General features: G+C 45.7%; 1 protein-coding gene across 3 annotated transcripts in view; it reads left to right on the forward strand.

Annotated features, from left to right (window-relative positions):
• The window catches only part of SYK (spleen associated tyrosine kinase), a 96442-nt gene that overhangs the window by 18819 nt on the left and 53835 nt on the right, over positions 1 to 23788 (forward strand). For 2 of the 3 annotated variants that reach the window (XM_030832532.3, XM_030832534.3), the window contains exon 2: positions 22566 to 22994. In XM_030832532.3, coding sequence (XP_030688392.1) covers positions 22593 to 22994 — 402 coding nt within the window. In that variant the 5' untranslated portion in view covers positions 22566 to 22592. Of the gene's footprint in view, positions 1 to 5277; positions 5368 to 22565; positions 22995 to 23788 lie in introns of those variants that run through there. The other variant, XM_060301218.2, reaches the window with a different exon arrangement.

A 23788-nucleotide genomic window follows, 5' to 3' on the forward strand; every position in this document is an offset into this window, starting at 1 on the left:
ATATTAAATAAGGTATCTTTAAACAGAAGCACACATAAAACAAGGTTATGTATTGATTGGTTGACAAAAATGTGACCTTAGGCTCTTTGGAACATAGCTGTGTATTTCCCTTAGGAGCAAGGGTTCAATATTTGCTAATTCAGTGTTTGTGGCAACATTATAAAACATAATTATCACAAATAATGAGAAATGACTGTATTTTATTACTTTTTTGGTACAAATCAGGGAAATGATTTTTAACACCCAGTTAGATGTGACTGTTTTTATGAGACATATCTTTGAAAGAAAAGAACTATTTTAAAATCCAGTGAAAATCTCTTTGCCTTGCATTTTGTATTAGTTAATTAAATTAGCAGGTTCTTCTTGAGCTTCTACTGTGTGCCTGGCACTGTTCTGGTACCAGGAGGACATCGGTGAACAGGTCCAGAGGTCAGATCACAATCATCAGGATTAAAAGTCCTGACATTTCATCAACATGATTTTTGTTTAAATTTGGTAACAACCCTAGTGAGTTCTCAAAACAAGAGTCTGATTCTCACACGAGTGTTTTCTTATGAAAGAATAGTTTTTCATAGCAGTATTTTTAAGTAAATATCTTTCTCATAACCAGGGACTGATTTTATGGCAAGTTCCCTCCCAGCTGCACAGTTGGAGGCTCGTGATGAAATGCTGTAAAACACACACACCAGAAAGTCCTCGTGGCTCCCAGTATTCAGACCCCTAGGTCATCACAGGTCATATTGGCACTGGCTGACTCAGAAGGTTGTCAGGCAGAAACTGCTCTGTGCAGCAGGGCGACGGCAGGCATTTCCCTCCAGTGGGGTCTTTACTGCATCATACAGCTCAGGTGTAAAGAGCCAGGTCCACACCCGGAGCATGCCCAGGAAGCCAGCTATCTCTTTGAACAACACTCAAGACAGCCTAAAGGTCCCACTGGAAACAGGCCAAACCTTTGGTTTTTATTAGATATTTATAGTTCCTCCAGTCCAGATGCAATTTATAAAATTAAATGCTAATTAGCACGAGCAAAAGTGGTGTTGCCTAAATAGGTGGGCACCACATAGCCAATGGGAGAAGGGCATCCTCTGGTGGGGCAGAGCCTGTTCTTTAGGTGGGAGATGTTGAACCCAAGCAATTCTTGTGATAAAGGTCATATGCTCCTTGGAGGATAAAATGTTGGTCATTTTAGCAGTTGGAGGTTTCTGGGAACAAAATACTTTCAATGACGTCATAATAGAGAATGTTTTTTGTTTAAGGCTCTATGTTTTCAAAGTTTCTTGCACCTTATTCTTGATCCTCTCTATCACTTTATGTGCTAGGAGTGTGTTTGTGTCTAGGGTGTGTGGTCATTCCCACTTTTTCCACTAAGATCCGTAAAATACAGAGCGTCTTTGCTGATCATCATTGCCCAGGGCTGCAGTTGATGTGCCTGAACATAATCATGGGCCCTCGTGTAGTCAGAGTGGTGGCTGATGGGGACAGGCTTCAAATTTGTCTTTAAAGCCCATATTATGGAACGTAAGTTTTATGCTCATTTTTTAATCTTTTTGCATGAAAAAAAGCTTACATTTTTATCATGAATATTTTCTCATATGCAGACACATGGAGAAAAGAGTGTAATGATCATGTGTATACTCATGACTTAGTTGTGGTAATATTTTTCCATATTTTTTTTTCTGAAGTGCATTCCAAGTAAACTACAGATATTATAAAATTTCACCTCTAAACACTTTGATGTTCCTTTCTGAAAAAAGGCATGATATCCCCCCTAACACAATTAGCATTAGGTGACATTTGTAATTATGGCATCACCCTAGCTGCAGAACCACAGAGACAGGTGAAGAGGAATGTGTGAACACACCATCCTGGGAGTGATTGGATAAGAAAATCTACGTAAGGAGGTCATTTCCAATAGTGAGGGTGTGCACTTAGTCGTCACCCTGCCTGCCACTAGGACACTTATCCTCATGGCCAACCCGGGGCATATACCAGGTGCCAGGCTACATGCTGTGAGCACTTCACGCAGGTTGGCAATGGAATCCCCACACTGCTCTTGGAGGTGGGTTTCACCAAGATTCTCGTCTTGCAAGTGAGGGAAGCTGAGGCTCAGCTGCAACAGGTCCAGTGTTTGGACCCAGGGACTCTTGTCTTAAGCTGGGACTCATGAGCCTGTCACAGACCACCTCTCCACCCCATGTATGCAAGGCTTTCTGTGACTCTACAAGAGGGTTCTGCCTGAAATAAGGCACAGAAAATGCTGCTTGACCTTGCTCTTCAGGTGAAAGTGAAAAGTGAACATTGCTGTCAAAACACAAGGCCCTTAATTTTGCAGAGTTATTGTAGTTTTCTTGGTGTAGACCTCAAATATTGTTAAAGGTTGTGCAGAGGGAAAAAGAAGGGAATTAAGACAATAAGGCCCACAACTTCTCTGTAATTTGGGACAAGATTATGGTTTATTAATTAGCCAGGTAGAAAATAACACTGGTCAATATCTAAATGGGGCATATCAAGGTTTTCTAAATATATTGTATTTGGGGGAGTGTGAAAAACAAATATTTTTTTTCCTTCTGCATTCCAGACCTGCATGAAAAAGCAGAGACCTAATCATTTGAGGCAAAAGTAGTTTACTACTGTCTCAGAGCTCCTGAGGAGAAAATATGGAAAGAGTGTACACTGTGTGTCAGAGGATGTTGGGCTCTCTAGTGATTTGGAGTGAAATAGTGTGGAGTGGACTCAGGACCCCGGAGCACCTGTGGGCTGCCTTAGATTTGAGATGAGCAGTTGGGACGCCTGTCTTGATAAAACTACAATCACATCTCACTCACTCACTCATTCATTATTCATTTGACAAATGTTTATGGACCAGAAAATCACGTCTGAATCATTCTTTCATTCATTCATAAATTCATAGGTATGATGTGGTTATGGACCATCGATTATGGAGTAATCACATCTGGATCATTCATTCATTCTTTCTTCTGACAAATGCTTATGGACCATCTGTTATAGAGTAATCACATCTAATTACTCATTCATTTATTCATTCATCTGACAAATGTTTGTGGGCCATCTCTAATAGGATAAATACCAGGTAAGGGTGAAAGAAAAGAGACACCATCTTCCAGTTTCAGCTTCAACAAATAAAGAACTTAAAATAGGTGTTCTCACTTTTATTCTTAGAATAAGAAAAAATCTGGACTAATTGTGATTCAGTGATTCTTCTTAGACTATGAGAGAACTGAAGTCTTAGGGAAGATTGTCACCTAGAAGTCTGGAAGAGACAGGTGTATTTAGAAACACCAAAACCTGCTTACCTGGCCTGATGCTGCTGGAGCCCTAACCAGACAGGAACCCTTAAATGGTCACTTTGGTGAGGCCAAGTGTGGACTAGTTTGAGAGAGAGAAACTCCAATAGGTCACAGTCTCAGAAGCATCTCCACTTTCTCGGGCTTTACCTGTAGAAACCTTGTTTTAAGGGTACCTGGGTTATGTTCTACTGAGGTATGGTAAGACACAAAGACACAGAAATAACTGTCGTGAAGATAGAAGTTTTTATATTCACATATCTCTAGAAATAGCAGGCGCAGCATACCATGCCGGGCAACATGGGGAATCACCAGGTTTGGTCAGGAGGCAGAGGGAGAGGGGAAAATGTGGACAAGAGCCTTTGTTGTGGTTTCTGTGGGAAAGAACAGGTGAGGTAGGGTAAGTAGGCTTGGGATTGGCTAGTCTGAATGATTTCAGTGGGCCATGGTGTGTAGGGGCTGTCCCTAGTTGCCTGGTACCTGACCTTGGGATGATTGGGGCAGGGGAATAGTGGCTTGGCATGTAAATGAGGTTGGTGGGGGATTGATTATTTCAAATACAAAAGACACAGTTTTAGGAGAGTCCAGATGAAAAAAACAAAAACAAAACTCTTACCTACAGAGGAATAAGGATAAGAATTATAGCAGACTTCTCATCAAAAACAATGCAAACAAGAATTGGAGTAGTAAAAGATATGAAGTGTTGACAGGAAAAAAATAAAAGCAACAACCTAGAATCTTATATCCAGATAAATTTACCCTTCAAAAGTGAAAGAGAAATAAAGACTTTCTCAAACAAAAACAGAAAATTCACCACTGGCTGACTGGCCCTACAAAAAATACTAAAAGAAGTTCTTTAGTGGAAGGAAAGTGATATAGGTCTGAAACTTGGATCTCTCTGAATAAAGGAAGAGCATTATAAAGAAGAGAAAAATAAAGGTAAAATAAGATATTTTGTTTTTCATAATCTTAATTGGTCAAAAAGTTAACTGTTTAAAGCAATAGAAGTAACTGTGTATTGGATGATTATAGCATATGGATACATGAAATGAATGACAGTATTGTCTTAAAGACAGGATGGAGGAATTGGGAATACTGTGTTACGGGGTACCTGTATATATGAAACAGTATAGTATTATTTGAAAATGGAATTTAAATTTTAAAATGTATTGATATATTGTAAACTACAAGACAACCACTAAAAATTTTTAAAAGATATGCTGGGAAGATATACAATGGAATCATATAAAATGCTTGATTAAAACCAGAGAAAGCAGAAACAGAGGAGAAAAAAGAACAAATGCAGTGAATTAAAAAAAAAAACAGATACAAACATTGTAGATATTAATCCAATTAAGTCAGTAATCACTTTAAATGCAAATGGTCTAAGCACACAAATTAAAGCACAGAGATTGTCAGAGTGGATCAAAAACCAAGACCCAACTGAATACTGTCTACAAGAAACCCACTTTAAATGTTAAAGCCCATATAAAGTAAAAGTAAAGGGATGGAGGAAGATAGTCCATGCTAACACTAATCAAAAGGATGCTGGAGTAGCTATATGAATTTTAGACAAAGCAGACTTCAGAAAATGGAAGATTATCAGGGATAAGGAGGTATGTTACATAATGATAAAGGGATCAGCTATCTAAGGAGACAGAACAATCTTAAACTTGCGTGCACATAACAAAAGAGCATCAAAATAAAAAAGGCAAACACTGATAAAACCGAAAGGAGAATAGACAAATCCACTATTACAACTGGAGATTTCCATCACCCTCTGTCAGTAATTGATATATGAAGTAGATAGAGAATCAGTACGGATGTAGATGACCTGAGCAGCACTGTCAATCAACTTGATCTCCTTGATACTTATAAGATATTCAGTCCAACAATGGAAAAATACAGGCATAGCTCGTTTTATTGCACTTACCTTTATTGTGCTTCACAGGTTTTGTGTTTTTTACAGATTGAAAGTTTGTCACAACGCTGTGTCAAAAAACTCTACCAGTGCCATTTTTCAACAGCATTTGCTCACTTCATGTCTCCGCACCACATTTTGGTAATTCTCACCATATTTCAAACTTTTTCATTATTGTATAAATATTTGTTATGGTGATCTATAAGTGCCTCTCCTTAAGTGTGGGCTGTGCAGAGTTTCTTCCTTCCAAAGAGGGTGGTATGGAAAGGGGATGGGATGGGAGAGCAACGTTAGAGTGGAGAAACCTGACAAACCCCATTTGCCCAGGATCAAAGATTAACATCAGTGGTGATAAGTCATGTTGACAGCACGCACCCTGGTAAGGTCTAAGGAGAAGGGAACTTTACCTCTGTGTTCTTCCTCCCCAAAACACATAACCCCCAGTCTAACCATGAGAAAAACATCAGACAAATGCCAATTGAAGCACATTCTACAAACTACTTGACCAGTACTCCTCGAAACTGTCAAGGTTATCAAAAACAAGGAAAGTCTGAGAACATGTCATGGCCAACAGGTGCCTAAGGAGGTATAACAACTAAATATAATATGGTATCTTGGCTAGGGTCCTGGAACAGAAAAAAAAAATACATTAGGTAAAAAATAAGGAAATGCAAAGAAAGTAATAAAGTATGGGCTTTAATTAATAATAATTTGTCACTATTGGTTCATTAGTTGTGAGACATGTACCATAATCATGTAAGATGTTAATAATAGGGGAAGCTGGACGTTGGGTACATGAAAGCTCTCTGTACTATCTTTGCAACTTTTCTGTAAATCTAAATACATTCTAAAATTAAAAGTTTATTTAAAAAGTAAGAGAGAGAGATGAATAGATATAATCTCGGCCCTCCTCAGGTAGACAGGAATTCATCAAATAATCAGACACGTCTAAGTAAAGGTAAATTAAAATTTAGTCAGAACAGTGGTCAGTATTGCAAAACAAAGGCACATGGTACCTTGAGGGGAGCTGGATGGTCTGAGAGCATCCGAGGATGCTGTACAGAGAAAGCCCAGTGGGAGTGAGATCTGAGGGAAGCTGATGTGGATGCTGGGGGACAGGGGCACGTTTATCCTGAGATCAGAGAGTGGACAGTGGTGGATCTTCAGCAGAGAAGTGGTGTGATCAGGTTTTGTTTGAAGAGAGGACGTGTTTGGAAGACTGCAAGATAAGATTCGTGGAATTGGTGATGCACTACTTTCAGAAATTCGGAGGACAGCACTATCTGAGAGGACTTAGGTTTTCGTCTGTAGCCATTACATGGATGGAGTCCTTGAGCCAAAGTTCCTGCAAGTTCCTGGTGATGCTGATGTTGCAAAAGTTCTGAACTTGCATTTGGATGTGCTGATAGAGGCGCCTTTTCACATCCACCTGAGGGTCTCTAAAGGCAGTAGCTAAGAGAAGGGCTGGCTTCCAACATTGGTCTCCCACTATTACCTGTGTGTTTTTTGGAAAGTAACTGACCTTTTTGAGCCCAATGTCCAAGTCTGTGAATTGGGGGTGACAGTAGCCGCTACCCTTAGGGATGTTATGCAGGTCAGCCAATGCCCTACGAGGGAGCTGCTTCTGCTTGTCATCCTTGTCATCTTCGTCATCGTCCTTCTCACAGTCATCCTGGTTGGCATAAACCTCTTTGTGGCTTGGGTTTATCACCTGTAAAATGATAATGCTTTTTGCATTGAGCTGTCATTTTTGCTGGCTTCAGGGGCAGGTTGGCTACTGTTACTTTTCTGAACACATCCTTGGGAGTCTCCTGGCCTCACCCCTGTAAACCACCCACCGAGCTCCTTCCAGCTTCAGGTGTCTGGAGAGGGTGTCTCTCCATCTTGCCTTTCACGGATGTTTCCTCACCTTTTCAGAGAGAAGACTGACTAGGCTCTTCCCAGCTCTTTTTCCAAGCGTGGGGGATGACGCAGCCTGGAGTGAGAAATTCAAAATCATTCTTCCTGCAGAGGGTGTGGATGTTTAGGAGATGCTTGGAAAGCACCTCCTGACTCAGCTTGAAGGACCTCACCAGAGGTCCTCTGTGGAGTTGTGTCTCCTGCTGGTACCATGAGCGGCTGTCTGCCAGGAGTCCTGGGAGCAGAGTCGGGGAGGGCTGGCACATGTACTCTGACCCTACACTTTGGCCTTCCTGCCATAATGACCTGCTTACCTCTCCAGTCTCCAGCCATGAATCAGTATCCTGAGTTCTCTGAGAAGGCCTTTCCTAGGATTCCTCTCCTATTCGATCCACCGTTCAGGTGGAATTTGAACTTACAATGTCCTAGGGCTTTTAAAAATATAAAATAACCAAGATGATTTTGGTATACCCCACCTAGCACTTCAGGACAATGTTTGCTTAGCAAGAACTCTTGGGAGAGTGCATTTCCTGGCTGGCTCAGCGTAACAGCATCAGCCATTGGTGCGATCTGTTCTGTTGGGTTCCATGTCCCTGGGGTGTTCTTTTGTACCCGCAAGTGAAGGAGGCTGGTTGCGTGGGGAACTGCACTTCTGCTTTCTGGTTGGTTTGCCGATTTGGGAGGAGAAGGCCCACTTCCCTAATTGCAGACACAGTGTGGACAGGAAGTATTCCAGCTGGTAAGGCTTGTCTTCTGCTTTCTCTCCATTTCTGCTGTTCTCCCTTTAAATACATCTCTCCATCTTGGGCTCTTTTCCATCCCATACTCCATGCTGTCCTGGGCTTCTGATTGCAGACCTACGCTTGAATCCAGAAAAGGAAGGTGGGTCAGATGTGTCTGAATCAAATAAATCCAGAAGGGTGACCTCAGAGTTCTACCCTCTGTGGCTGCGCACAGGAAGGATACCACACTCGTGCTTCAGTGAGTTCATGTCTGTGCTCATGTGTTGTGTGTACTCTTCCCTGTACAGCCAGCCTTCTCCCACTGACCGCATGCCCAGAAGAGCCGGGGCTCAGGTCTTTGCCATCCTACTCCTTGCCTGCAGTTATTGTGTGGTCAGATCATCTCTCTCTCCCTCATAGAACCTTTTGCCACTTGTTTAAGCATTGGGTATATATATGTCACAGGTTTATGAAATCTAAGAATACGATCATAAGCTTCTATAATATTTTGCCATCATGAGTCACTCACATTATTCTTTCACTGACTAGAAAAAAAGTGATGGCTATTTTTAATGTAAAAATTATCTACAGAAAGTAAAACTTTCTGTAGATGATGTAATCCTTTCATTTAAAGGATTTAAAGGCGTGTTTCATTTAAATCAGGTGGTATGGTTTTTCTAGCAGCTGCAGGGTCCCTGTAAATATTGTGTGAATGAGGTGGGGGGACAGGAAAGTAAAATAGTGCCTGGAAGCTAAAAACTTTCTCCAGGTACCACCACAGGGGACAGGAGAGGCCAAGTCACTGTGAGATGACCACGGCCCTGCCAGGAGCTCTGTTCTCTGAGTGGGAAAGGGTCTTGGAAAGTCATCTGAATCAGGACCAGGGGAAACTCAGTAATTTTGCTGCCTGTTCAGATTCCCTGTGTGGTTTGCCCATAGGAAGAGAATGCCAGTGAGGGCTCTCAGCCACTTTCAATGTGAGTTCTCTTGTCTGTGACTTTGTGTGTTGTTTTTACCTTTCCCCAAAGCAGAGTGGGTGACAAGGTGGCTTTCAGGACACAGTGGCTGAGTGAAGTTCTCAGAGGGGTGGGGGGATGTCCTGGGACCCACTCCGGGGCAACCTGGGCCTCAGCCCACTGACAGCAACCACACTTCTCCTCTTCTGCTCAGGAGAGCATGAGAGGGCATCACCCAGTGACAACTTGTATAGGATCCCGTGCTCATTGATTCTTCACTAAGTCTAGCCCATTTTTTTTTTAACATCTTTATTGGAGTATAATTGCTTTACAATGGTGTGTTAGTTTCTGCTTTATAACAAAGTAACTCAGTTATACATATACATATATTCCCATATCTCTTCCCTCTTGCATCTCCCTCCCTCCCACTCTCCCTATCCCACCCCTCTAGGTGGTCACAAAGCACCGAGCTGATCTCCCTGTGCTATGTGGCTACTTCCCACTAGCTATCTATTTTACGTTTGGTAGTGTATATATGTCCATGCCACTCTCTCTCTTTGTCCCAGCTTACCCTTCCCCCTCCCTGTGTCCTCAAGTCCATTCTCTAGTAGGTCTGTGTCTTTATTCCCATCTTACCCCTAGGTTCTTCATGACATTTTTTTTTCTGTCTTAGATTCCATATATATGTGTTAGCATACGGTATTTGCCTTTCTCTTTCTGACTTACTTCACTCTGTATGACGAACTGACTCTAGGTCCATCCACCTCACTACAAATAACTCAATTTTGTTTCTTTTTATGGCTGAGTAATATTCCATTGTATATATGTGCCACATCTTCTTTATCCATTCATCTGATGATGGACACTTAGGTTGCTTCCATCTCCGGGCTATTGTAAATAGAGCTGCAATGAACATTGTGGTACATGACTCTTTTTGAATTATGGTTTTTCTCAGGGTATATGCCCAGTAGTGGGATTGCTGGGTCATATGGTAGTTCTATTTGTAGTTTTTTAAGGAACCTCCATACTGTTCTCCATAGTGGCTGTACCAATTCACATTCCCACCAGCAGTGCAAGAGTGTTCCCTTTTCTCCACACCCTCTCCAGAATTTATTGTTTCTAGATTCTTTGATGATGGCCATTCTGACTGGTGTGAGATGATATCTCATTGTAGTTGTGATTTGCATTTCTCTAATGATTAATGATGTTGATAATTCTTTCATGTGTTTGTTGGCAGTCTGTATATCTTCTTTGGAGAAATGTCTATTTAGGTCTTCTGCCCATTTTTGGATAGCTCATTTTTAATCACCGCATCCTTGTGCATAAATCCGGCCTCATGATGAGCATGCCTGTGACTTGGTGCCCTGGTAGAGTAGTGCAGGGGTAACTTTCCCTCCCTGATGGAGTTGGAGCCGAGTTTTCCTGCCCCGGGCTCAGCAGGCACACTATAGGGGACTTTAATTTTCTTCCCTGGTTCGCTTCGCTGCCGTGGCAGCTGGCAGCCCAGTTTCGGCCCATCTCCTGATTCCCTTCCTCCCTATATCCTGGAGGGAGACATACTCAGCTCCCTTTTCTCTCTGCCAGTCCCACTTGGGGAGTGATACATTGGATTACGGCAGAGGTTCTCAAACAGGAGAGTGCTTGAAAATCACCAGGAAGTCGTTTAAAATCCAGACTTGCCTTCTCTACCTGCGGGCCTGAGCTGGGTCAGGACCCGCATTTCCAGGGCTGAGCCTGAAGTGCACGGCATGGGCATGGTGAGTTCCTGCCTAGAAGCTGCGTCTGCAGTGGTCCTGGCCAGTCACACTGGGCAGTGAGAAGAGGTATAGACAGTAGAGACCCTGGATCTTCACAATCCTGGGCATGGAAGCAGGGCCCCTGGAACAGATCCCGCCACCCATGAGCCTCTTATGCCTACTCACTGTCTGGAGGCAGGAGGTCCCCTTTCTATTCCACAGGGCACCCAACAAAATGATTTGCACTTAGTAGATGCCCAACAAACATCCTGAATGAATAAATGATTCATATTTTAAAGTTAAATTCACTGTGGTGGGCTGGTGGCTTATCTGTAACCAAATATGTTGAGAGTGAATGTTTATGTTAAGAGTTAACGTTTATGTAGGCGTAGTATCAGTGAGTTGTGCTTATTAGGTCGAGGGAGCAATATTAGGTGGACATAGTAAAGAGGTCCTTGAACATCTCTTGTGGAGTCTGAAAATCCAGATGTTGTTGGTTGAGATACATCAGTCTTTCCTTGATGCGTTTTCAGCACCTTCAGGGTTTTTGAAGGCAAAGCAAAAAAACTCAGTTTCGAAGGTTTGGGTAATGTTTTCAAGTATTGGAACAGCCCCTGTTTTCTAAATATTAGTGAAACATCATGTTCTTGCCAGCCTTAGACTTACTTTCTGTTTCTGAAATGTGTGTGTCTGTACCTAAGAAACTGTGCCGTACCACAAATGCAAAACAGGGGCCACTCCGCGGAAGTCGCGAATTATGTTTCCGTCTCGGAAGACCAGGTCTACAGCAGTATGACCGGCCCAGCAGGCCTCAGGGGGGCTGGGGACAGCCCTGCACGAGGCCAGCTGGTGTCACTCAGGAGGCCGGGTGGACATGGGGCCAACTCAGGCTGGGTCAGGCAGTGCCCAGGGCCCTTTGCAGACTGATGGAGGGCAGTTGTCTGCAGGTGCTGTTTGGGGTGGATCTGCATCATCTGCATCTCCCTTTGCCTGGTCATTTCTTGTAACTAATCAGCCAGTCCCTGACTGACCCAGGAAGAACCCTTCTCCCTCTGGGCCGGGCTCTTTCCTCTTTCTTATGAAAATCAGTCAAACCCACAGATGAAGTTTTTCCTTTTACCAAAGTCCTGGTACTTAATTTTCTCAGCTTCGACCTGCAAAGGAAATTCCCAGGCAAATTTTATCAGGGCTGCTTTGCATTGAGGTGGCTGTGTGGCTTTGAGCATGGTAAGCCAAGCTATCTTTTTGCATCTTCCTGATTTTGTTCCCCTATATGGTAGGGCAATGGCAGAAATTGTCCCCAGATGTTGTCTCCCCGGGGTACCATTTACTTCTTGCCACTGTCACCTCAGTCCACATTATGTGGGGAAACTGTGGCCCAGTGATAAGAAATCAGCCACCTTTAATGTGCTAAGTGCTGTTGAAATGTTCTCCACAGGAAGTAGAAAGGGCTGAACCCTGTAGTCGAGAGGACAGCACCTGCAGGAGCCATGGTTTGATGGGTCTTAAGAAAAGCAGAAGCCTTGAAGCGCAGGTCTGGGCCAGTGATAACCGGGGCAGATAGGGTTTTAAAAAAGAACTTGAAAAAGAATAGACACATGTATAAGTATAACTGAATCACTTTGCCACACACCTGAAACTAATGCAACATTGTTAATCAACTATACTCCAATATAAAATAAAAATTTATTTAAAAATTTGGAGGAAGAAAAGAATAAAATGTATATAAGTAAGCAAATGATCGTTTTGTAGCTGATATTTTAGCATTCAAGTGTTGGGATTTTTATGGAATCTATGATTAAGGTATACATTATTATTCAATAAAAATATTCTACACTCTTAAAAAATTTAAAAAATAAAAATTAAAAAACATTAAGAAAAATTAAAAAAAAAAAATAAAGTACGGAGAGCTAGGCTACCTCTTCTGGTTCCACGCCAAGTTTCAAAGCACTGAAATGGAGGCTTCCCTGGTGGCGCAGTGGTTGAGAGTCCGCCTGCCGATGCAAGGGACACGGGTTCGTGCCCCGGTATGGGAAGATCCCACGTGCCGTGGAGCAGCTGGGCCTGTGAGCCATGGCCGCTGAGCCTGCATGTCCGGGGCCTGTGCTCCGCAACGGGAGAGGCCACAACAGTGAGAGGCCCGCGTACCGCAAAAAAAAAAAAACAAAAAAAAAAAACAAAAAGCACTGAACTGAACACAGATTTAGATAATAAGAATAATACATTTAAGAGCATGGTCTTATATTAAGGCATCATCGTGTATCTACCCACGAGGTGGGGGCTTTTCGGGGCAGGTGGGGGAGAGTGGAGGAAAGTCACTTACAGTCGATCCTCATTATTCACGGATTCCATATTTATGAATCCACCGTCTCGCTAAAATAGATTTGTAACACCCACATCAATACCCACCACACTTGTGTGGTTATTTGTGGACACGCGCAGGGCAGTGAAAAACTTGAGTTGCCCAAGACATACGTTGCCCGCTGAGGTTGAATGAGGAGACACTCTGCCCTCTTGTCTCAGCTCATACACAAACAAGGGTCCTTTCTGTGGTCTGTTTAGTGCCAAGTGTGTTGTATATTTCTGTGCTTTTCTTATTTAGAAGAGCCCCAAGCATAGTGCTGAAGTGCTGTCTGGTGTTCCTAAGGGCAAGAAGGTTGTGATATGCCTTACAGAGAAACCACATGTTAGATAAGCTTCCTTCAGGTGTGGGTTATGGTGCTGTTGGCCGTGAATGCAATGTTAATAAGTCAACAATATATATGAAATAAGTTTCTTTAAACAGGAATACACATGAAACAAGGTTATATATTGATCTATTGACAAAAATATCGTGGACCAGAGGCTCGCAAGAACCTAACCCAGTCTTTCTCCAGGAGCAGTGTTTCAGCATTTGAAAATTCATTGTTCACTGTGCCTTTGTAGAGCCTAACTACCGCCGCCAAAAATGAGAGCTGACTGTGCTTTGTTTTATGCATTAGATGAAAAGAGAATAGAGGCAAGGGTAGCAATATTGACATAGTGGAGAGAGGAGGAAGAAGGGAAGGAAAGGATGCTGTGTAGGTGTGTGAGTTACAGTTGTCAGAGATAGTAAATTAATCTGAACTCTGGGATCTGCCTCTGATCCTGGTTCCCAAGCCTTGCAGGGCTTGGAGTCAGTGCCTCTGACAGCCTTCAGCGGGTAGAAGTAGGGAATGAAGGAAGGCAGACTGAGATGGCAGCTCCTAGGGACACTCGCCGGGCACAGGTACTTCATTTCCCTCCCTCCTGACCTTAGGGGTTTATCTCCTCCTCTTCTTCCCTCCCCAGTACCAGAAAGTTTTATTCGAACTCTGCCAGAACCCAGCCCCTCTAATTACTTCCCTCACTCACTCCCCAGATTTGGGGGCCTTGTTTGTCAACAAATCATTCAAATATTTATGAAGCCCCTTTCTCTCATGTGACCCTATTCCACATGCTGCATTAATTATCCATTGCTACATAACAGATTACCCTAAACTTAGTGGCTTGAAGCAGCAATAATCATTTAGCATCCCTCACAGTGTCTGTGGGTCAGGAATTTGAGATGGGTTGGCCTGGATCAGGGTCTCCTATGAGGCTGCAGTCACATGTGCTGCATAGTCTGAAGGCTCATTGGGCCTAGAGGACCCTCTTCTGAGGTGACTGCCTCCTATGGGTGGCAAGTCCATGCTGGCCGTTATCTGCAGGCCTCAGTTCCCCAAAGAGCTGCTTGAGCATCCTCACGACTTGGCATCTGGCCTCTCCGAGGGTGAGAGACCCAGAGACCAGGCGTAAATTGTAAAGGCCTTTACAGACTAGGCTCAGGCATCCCACACTCTCACTGTGCAGGCAGCCCTCAGTCAGTGTGGGAGGGACCACATGAAGGCCTGGAACCAAGAGGTGAGGCTTGATGGCGTCATCTAGGAGGCTGCCTGCCATGTATCCATTCTATAATAATTCTCTACCGAGCTTTGCAGGGTGGAGGCCCATTCTTAGGGTAGCCTCTGTTCTAGGCAGTAGGGAACAATACAGTAAACATACTGATCCTTACGGAGTATCTATTCTAATGGCTTTCAGGATGCAGACAAGGAAAAAATAGGTTATAAAGCTGAGGTGGGTGAGCATGCAGAGCCCAGCCCCGCTTCATCACGTTGACTTCACTCTGGTTGTCTTGTGCTGGGGACGAAATTTCCTTCCACCTGAGTTGTGGGTTCCAGACAGCTTTTTCAGCTACTAGCCTAGATGTGAGCAGCTGTACCTAATCTTCCACTCAGGCTGCCCCCAGAAATGTGACTTTTAAAAAAAAAATTAGCTCAAATCTTATCTGAAACATTTTGTTTATGATGACAAGCCTGGGCTATTCCTCTTAATCTATGAAACTGCTGTCTGATAAGCTAGAACTTAGTGATATTTTCAAAGCTAAATGCATTTTAAAGGGCAAAGGTCATGCAGGCAGCCTTGGTTCTGGGACTGGGGAAATGCACTGTGAGAGTCTAGTTGGCAGGGGAGATTGTAGCATGTCAGGAAGTGCAAAAGGATACAGTACTGCTTAGATCAAACGAGGAAGACATGAGAGTGCTAGTTGGATTCAAGGGGCTCATCGTAGGTCACAGGAATTCATTTCTGCAGGCTCTGGGAGGGCTGCTGGTGGGGCTCCTGGGGGGGTGTGGGGCGGTGGGCAGCCAGAATCAAAGCCCAGGGATGATATAGGCTCTATTCTAGATGTAACTCCTCAGAGTGCATTGAATGGAGGATGAAGCCTTACCTGACTAGGCAGGATTTTAAAGTAAGAAAACATTGTCTGTGGTTCCATTCAAGCCTCCATCTTGCCTTTGTGAAGGTGTCTACTGGGGTTGCGTGCACACACACACACACACTCTCCTTTCAAGTGTGGGCTGCCCATACCTCCCCTTCACCATTCCACCATGAACCACTCCTTCTCTCTTTTATTCGGAACTCCCACTTGTGAGGTACCAGTTGTCATGGGCACCCCTCCACACTCTCCATCATGACTGCGGTGAGTTACGGCGACTTTGGTGCCACCGTCATCGCTCTCACAGGTGCAGACCTGTGATGCTAATGTGCCCGGGTCACACAAGCTGGGATGGGACACCAGCCTGTCCGGCTCCCAGACTCTGCTCTGCACCCCTAGCTCTCCTCCAGGGTCAGCGCACATTTACTTCCACGGGGCTCTGATCCTTTCCACCTCTCCGTGTCCTGTGCTCAGAGTGATCATTCGATAGAGGGATATTCATTTATCTAATTTATTGGTGCAGGTGCTCGAGCAGTGGAAGGAACACATCAGATTTGTGGACAGGCCAAACCACTAACACAGTGGCTTCCAGTCAAGGGACATTTGGGGACACTGCCCCCAGGGAACATTTGGCAATGTCTGGAAATGGTTGCCATGATTGGGGAATGGGAGGAAACTGCTGGAATTAGTGGCCGGAGGCCAGGATTGCTGCTACCCCAGCCTATAGTGGACAAGACAGCCCCCAGAGCAGAGAATGATCCAACCCAGATGTCAAGAGTGCCGAGGTTGAGAAGCCCGGTGCTGATTTAATGAAAGGTGACAGATGGAAATGGGTGAGACCAACAAAATGAGTGTGAGAGGGGGCAAATGCAGCGGTCTTAGTGTGTAAATCAAGGGTGGGGGACGTGCTTTGACCACATGTGAAAAGGGCAGCTTTTCATTTGCTAGAAACCCAGTGTGGATACTGGGAGCTGAGGCCACCCATGGCTGCATTTGTGGGCTACCGACAGCAGCCCAAGAGGGGCCTGTGCACTTGTGTGTTTAGATCTCGGCGGTGGTGGCATTGAAGCCAACTATACCTTTAAGAGGGTCTTGGGCAAATTGGAATTGTGTGGGTCTCGAAGGAGGTTGGACGCATGTTCTCCGAGGTTCTCTGACTCTGCAACCATGCTCTCCACCTGGGCGAAGCAGCAGCTGCACAGTGAGAGTTTATATTAGTAAAGCAATGGCATTATTCACTGTAGAAACTCTAAAAAGGAGAGATCAGCAGGTTTCCATTTAATAGGTATTTTGTGAGCCCCTGGGAAGCCCCTAAGTGTTGGGGATGCAGGTCGATACTTCCAGACCTTGGACCTTACCTTGTACGAGGGCAGGCTTGTGGTGAATGTGATGCAGGAAATAAACCTTTTCAGGAGATAAAGATGAACCGGGTCATGAAGCCACCTTAGACTCGGCCATCAGCATGCGCGCCTCTGAGGAGGTGACATGAGTTGAGACCACAGGCCTGAGAAGGAGGAAACCAGCCATGGGGGAAAGTACAGCATCTGGGACAGGAAGGAGGGTGGTGTGGCTGGACGTGGTAAGCACGGGTGAGATGGGAAAGTGGGCAAGGTGAGGAGGGGGCTCGGGCCTAACCAAGTAGGGCTTGAAGGCCGGAGGAAGAGGGTTTGGGATGTGTCTGGGAGAGGGAGATGGCTTGCTAGCATCACTCTGCCTGCTGTGTGGGGAATGGTCCATGAGGAGGGCTGGGTGGAAGGGAGAACTAACGGGTAAGACTTCCATCCACGTGAGTGAGAGGTGATGGACCTTCTACCCAGGGAATGTCAGGGGAAAAAGAGAGAAGACATGGCTTTGGGATATGTTTTAGAGGAAAACTGATAAGAGATCCCTGGAGACCAGCTGATCCAACCTCCTTTGAGATTCCCCAGCCCGTGATGGAGCCCATTGGTCTCTGAATGGAGCTCACTGCTTCTCAAAGGGACATGTTCCAGGGTGGCCTGGACACATCCGAAAGAAAACATGTTCTTTTCTAAGCTAGTGGATTAGACATGCATGATGAGTGAAAAGGAGGGATCCTGAAAGTCTCTAGGGTCTCGTCCTGAGCAACTGGTTAGAGTTGGTGTCATTTCCTCAATTAGAAGGGGCTCAGGGAGGACCAAGCGTGAGCAATTGAAAGTCCCGTTTTAGGCACCTGAAGGTTGAGTTGCCCTTTAGATGTTCAGGTGGAAACGTCAGGTAAACAGCGTTTAGGTCAGGAGCTCAGCCTGGAGAGATGGATGTGGGATCCACGGGCACGTCGTTGGCAGTGGGGCTGTGTGCTGGGAGAAGATGCAGCTGAAGACCCAACACTGGGTTGCAGATTAAGTGAAGGAAGGAGCCATGGACTGGGGAGGGGTTGGCCAAGAAGAGGGACTGACCCACTGAAGTGGGAGTGCTGGGTGGCATCCAGCACTGCTGGGAGGTCAAGCAAGATAGGGCCAGAGGAGTGACCTTGAGTTTGGCCATTTAGAGGTTGGTGGCATTGGCAAGAGCAGATTAATGGAGTGTGGAGTAAAGGCCAGGCAGAGGACAGTAGGCAGAAGAGGATGGGGCAGTGCAGAGGCTTTGACAGAAAATATAAAAGAGGCCAGTAAAACCATCCAGGGTTCTTCCTCCATACCCACTGTCCTCTCAGACTTTATGTCTCTTTTCTCACTCTCTAGGTGTATGTTATTACATACTTGGGTACATATAACCTTTTAAAAACAAAACTAGATTGCTCTGGACACATTATTTTGAAAGCTGCTTTCACTTAATCATACTGTTATCAAGTCCAAGATCGGCGTACGACAGGCCAATACATTGAGAGATGAGGTATTGGGGCGAGGAATAGCAACTTTATTCAGACCGAGAAGATGATGGACTACTGTCCCAAAGAACCATTTTACTGGGGTTTGGATGCTAGTTTCTTTTCTAGAGCAAAGAGGGGGAGGTAAGGAGGTAAAGTAAAAAAGGTTGACACTAAGTTGTTGCAAATATTTCCTGGTTCTGGCCAGACCCTGCAGGCAATGTGTTAATTTCTTCTTTTCCTGCGGCCATTCACAGGTGGGCCTTGTCAGGATATTTCCTGTGAGCTAAACAAAGGTATTTTAGCTTAACACTCAGGCATGGGAGGCAGGGTTTCCAGAGATCGGCCATTATGTGTTCTCTAAGCTATGGGCAACATCTCTTTAGTGATTAACTTGTAGCAAAAGCAATAGAATACAAAGGTTAAAGTAAGAGAAACACATCCAATATGGAGTCAGATTTGTTCTTCCCTATTACAATACCTATTAATCAACAAATATTTTTGACCACCTGCTGTGTGCCGAGACAGGGCAGTGAACAAAGGCATCCTCTTCTCACCTCTCAGAGCTGGCACTCTGGTGCGGGGACCGAGACAAGAATCCAATTCAACAGCAAGTTACAGTGTGTTAAAGGATTGTTACCCATGGAGGTGTGCTCTAGAGAAAAACTAAGCCAGGAAGGGGGATAGGCTGCCTAGGCATCACAAAACATTATTTCATGTTATAAAACATTTTTCTAGTGTGAAATCCACCTTGAACCTGTGTCATAAAAAGGCCCCAAAAGGGAAATGATACTGTAGTGTTATTTTTTTTTTTTTAATTGAAGTATAGTCGATTTACAGTGTTGTATTAGTTTCAGGTATACAGCAAAGTGATTCAGTTATACATATATATTCTTTTTCATATTCTTTTCCATTATGGTTTATTACAGGACATCAAATATAGTCCCCTGTGCTACACGATAGACCCTTGTTGTTTACCCATTCTATATGTAATAGCTTACATCTGCTAGTCCCAAACTCCCAATCCAACCCTCCCCAATGCTGTAGTGTTTTGAGGCACTGACCTGGCAATAGCATGAAGCCTCACCTTACTCAAGAGCTACCTGTGCACCAGCCGAGGTGCTGGGGGTGTTTGGGGAGGAGTTGGGGGGCCTGGTCCACGGGGACCAACGGCCTCTTTTGTTTCTCAGTTTTGAGCTTTGGAATAAAGCTGATTTATCACAATAAAGTGATTTCACACATGGCGAGAAATAACTGGGAATGTTGAAACAGACAAAAAAAAATAGGTAGCAAGTTCTAGGCACTGTTGAGGAGAGTATTATCCCTGTGTGTGTTAAACAGAGTTTGAGTTACAGACTTTCCCTGGGGTCCAAAGAAAAGGAAGATTTAAGCAGTGCCTGTGAGCAAGTGTGGACGGAGAGGGGCCCAAGTCAACGGGCTTGTGGAGGGGAGTACACAGCACAGCGGGGAAGCTGCTGTCTGTACTTATTTACCATAGTGAGCGAGAGCTACTGTCTGAGGAACAGGGCTGAGAGCAGCAGTGCGGTCACGCAGCTTCTGTGGACAGCGGCTGCAATGAAGGTGACTGTCTCCCATCACCGTGGCCTGTGTTGTGGAGAAGGCCCCGGGTGGGCAGTGGTGGGAGCCGGTCCTGAGAAGGCATTGCAGATGTTGTTCATCTCCCAAATTAAATAGCCCAAGAATGTGCCCTAAGCTGTCCTTGCAGTAAACCATCTCTACTGTCAAAACCACCGCCAACGGCAACGGCCCAGTGCATTTGCTCAGGCCCTCTCCCAGTGTCACCTCCAGCCCAGGAAATCACACCATTATAAAAGGGCTGCTTGGCCAGGCACTGCTGACACTGAGGGCAGCCAGGCCTTTCCCCTCCCAGGGAAGCCAGAGAGGTACCACCTGCTTAGGGGTGAGTCTGACATGCACCATCAGAGCCATTCAGGAGCATCCCTCATGGGCCTGGAAGATGGGCCTGGCAGGCTGCCTTTCCGCCTGTCTTCTATCTTGTCATGTTGGTTCGCTTCAATGTGGGATTCACAGCAGAGGGCCAGCACCGATGTAAATCTTAGTGGCAAACTGATGAATTTTAAAAATAATAGTTGTTAAGGTTTATGTAAATTAAAAAATATTTGTAAACACTTACAATATTGTTTTTGAAGACTTACTGTTGAGGCCAGTGGTGGGTGGCAGCTCTGTGAGAAGTCCCAAGCACTAGGGGCAGCTGAGATCAAGGGTGCATCTGGGGCAGGTGTGCAAGATGGTGTGTCCCTCAAGCAGAGGGAGTGTGTAAGCAAGGAGATAGGAGGGGACAGCCGTGGCCTGTGGACCGAGCCTGCTAGGAATGAGGCTGATAGGCAGAGAGGGATGGGGCAAGCTGCAGGGAACTGTGGGCCTACAGGGCAGATGAAGCAGAATAGGAGGGGAGGGGATGGCAGGGCAGCAGGACATCAGTGCTTACAGCAGTGCAGCTGGGAGGGTGCATTAGAAAGGGCAGTGGTAAGAGATACAGAGGGAACGGAACACACACCACAGCCATTTGGGAAACCAGCCTGAGAGAAAGCAAGGACTCTTGAAGGACTCTGGGTTCCTGGCTGGGGGAGGGCCTGGGCTGAGGAAGGCAGGGGGTAGTACATGGAGATCTCAGCCTCAGATACGGTCAGGGGCCCAGCATCAGCATCACCCAGATTGTTGGCACTGCAGCTCGGTTGGCCCCTGCGCTTAACAGAGTTCAGGTGATGTGTAGGCACGTGGAGGTTGGAAAAGTGCTGGGCTGCAGGTGGAAGTTGGAAGTGCAGGTGGGCTCACTGTGCATGACAGATAGGTGAGGCCCTGGAAGACCCACTGCAGGAACAGAGCAGAGCATGAGAAAGGAGTCCAGAGCCCTCACTCTTTGGGGGATGGGGGGGCAGGGGCTGAAACTGTAACACAAATGGCATAGAGGGATTAGCCTGAGAAGAAGAAAGAAGCAGAAGGGAACTACTGCTCCCCAAAGACACATCTACTCACCGTCTTTCCAGGGATGTCTTTTGGTTAATAGCAGATGTCTTTGCTTTAAGAGCAAATATGGATGGTACTTATAAGAGAAAACAAAACCTTGCTGGAAGATGAATGTTTAGAAACATTGACAAGGAAAAATTAGTGATTGATAGTCAAATATTAAGAGAAGCAAATGAGAAAATTATTTGTACAATCTAATTATAATAAAACCCATGTCTTTTGGGGGGCTCACTCAGGATTTGGCAGTATTGCCTGGAGAAAATTCTGTTACCTCTACCAGGCAGGCACTATGTTCTACTGTCTTTTGTAAGGTAAGTCCTGTTGAGAAGAGGCTGTTTCACATAATCATGTGTGTGTGTATCTGTGTCTCTGTATGTGTGTGGTGTGTGGGTCTGTGTGTGTTTCTTTGGGTGTCTGTGTGTATGTCTGTGTGTATAACATGAAGGGGTATGTGCTTTGCTCCCTAGATGCACAGATGCAGTCATCTAGATACTTTTCCATTGATGAAAATCCCCTTTTGGTTAAAATATACACTATTTTAGATACTTTTTGGACTGGCATTATAGATCCTTCTCATCTACAACCACAAATGATCAAACAGTCTTCCTGTCAAATTGCACTCACTGCCTTCACACTTCCCCTCTGAAGTGTGTTTCTGTTTAGTGCGAGAAGTATCTGTTTTTGGTGACAGGTGTCCTCATCAAATGTGGAACCTGCACTATTTCTTCGATACTGTTCCGGCGGATGGTACAAGACGGGTGCCAGGAAGTGGTCCGGAGGAGGGTGGGAAGGGGACAGTGTGTCTCTGAGGCCTGGGGCTCTGGGAGGATGGCACTTTCATGCCTCAGGGCAGCCACTTGCCCGTCCAACCTCCTGGCCAGAGGTTTTACATATATAAATGTGGCCAGTGCTCAGCTCTCTGGTGTCCAGCTATAGCGTGTGACACAGTAGACCCTCAATGTTCACGTAGAAGGAGTCCAGTGACATCTTCACTGCACATAACTCTGACCAGCGTGAGTGTTCTGGACAACTGCATCTCCAGAGAACAAAGGGCTCGTCTGGGTTCTGCCCCTGTGCCCCACTGACTGTCAGAGAGCTCCTAAGCCCTGTTTTGGAAGGGGACTTCTCTTTTTAGTTTATCTCTTAGAATTCTCTGTCCCCCCACCCCCCGACCCACACATGCACACAAAAGATTAATTTGACTGCATTGGTCCAATGCTCTGTTTCTTGGTTCAATACTGAGAGGGTGTGTTTGGAAATGTAATGGTTATGTGGGCAGAAAGGACGAGGGCACAGTTAGTTCAGGCTCTAGATCCGAGTCTCAGAGGGAAGAGCTTCTGCCTGGCGGGAGGACTTGTCTCCTTATCTGGAGGGTCGGTGCTCTAACAGTGTCGTGCCGCTCAGGTCCTGACCACTGCCCCGTCTTTGTTTTGCCAGGTGGACACTTGAGGGGAAGGCGCAGGGATGGGCGACAGCGCTAACCACCTGCCCTTCTTCTTCGGCAACATCACCCGGGAGGAGGCAGAAGACTACCTGGCCCAGGGGGGCATGAGCGACGGGCTCTACCTGCTGCGCCAGAGCCGCAACTACCTGGGCGGCTTTGCCCTGTCGGTGGCGCACGACCGGAAGGCGCATCACTACACCATTGAGCGGGAGCTAAACGGGACCTACGCCATCTCAGGCGGCAGGGCCCACAGCAGCCCCGCCGAGCTTTGCCACTACCACTCCCAGGAGCTGGATGGCCTCATCTGCCTCCTCAAGAAGCCCTTCAACCGGCCGCCCGGGGTGCAGCCCAAAACCGGCCCCTTTGAGGACCTGAAGGAGAACCTCATCCGGGAGTATGTGAAACAGACATGGAACCTACAGGTGGGCGGCAGCCGGTCCCCCGGCGGCGGCGGTGCACAGTCTCGTGTGCTCGCCGACCCTGGGATTCCACACAGGCACCCAGTTGCATGAGAGCCATGCAGTGGTGCCTCAGATAAGCAACCTATCCCTTAGTCATCAGCGTGGGCCCCCAAATGCCTCACTCCAAGAAGACAGCCTTTCCTCTTTTGCGGTCACACTTGAGAGGGTGGGCCGCTACAGTGCCAGCCATGTGGTTTCTCCACCACAGGAAACCACTGTTACCCAATTCGTGCTGGGCCCTTTCAGAGAGGCACCACAGGCATATACTGGTTTTTATTTACCCAAGAGGGTCATACTGGACACACTGATTGGCACTTGATTTCACACCTTCATAATATCTCTTGCAGAACTTTCCATGTCCATAGACACACAGCTGCATCAGCCTGTTACTGGCTGCCTGATGGTCCCTCCTGTGCACCATAGTTTATTTTACTAGTACCTATTGATGGACATCTTCATTGTTTATAAATAATCCTGCTAGTAACATTCTCCTAACGCTTTATGCAGCATCAGCCGGATAACCCTGAACAGGTTGGATTTGCCACAGTGAAGGATTCGGACATATTGACAGGTTGTCATCCAGAAAGATCCCAGAGGTTGTGACAACTTACATTCCTGCCACACTCTCAACAGCACTTGATATCAGGAGCCACCAGGCTGGCTGATGGTCTCCTGCTCAGACCCACGTGTTCAACCATTTCCTTGTGTTTCCTGGATGTATGTTTTCTATATATCCATGTGGATGTATGACACTA

The sequence above is a fragment of the Globicephala melas genome, chromosome 6 (assembly GCF_963455315.2).
Source record: "Globicephala melas chromosome 6, mGloMel1.2, whole genome shotgun sequence".
NCBI lineage: Eukaryota > Metazoa > Chordata > Mammalia > Artiodactyla > Delphinidae > Globicephala > Globicephala melas.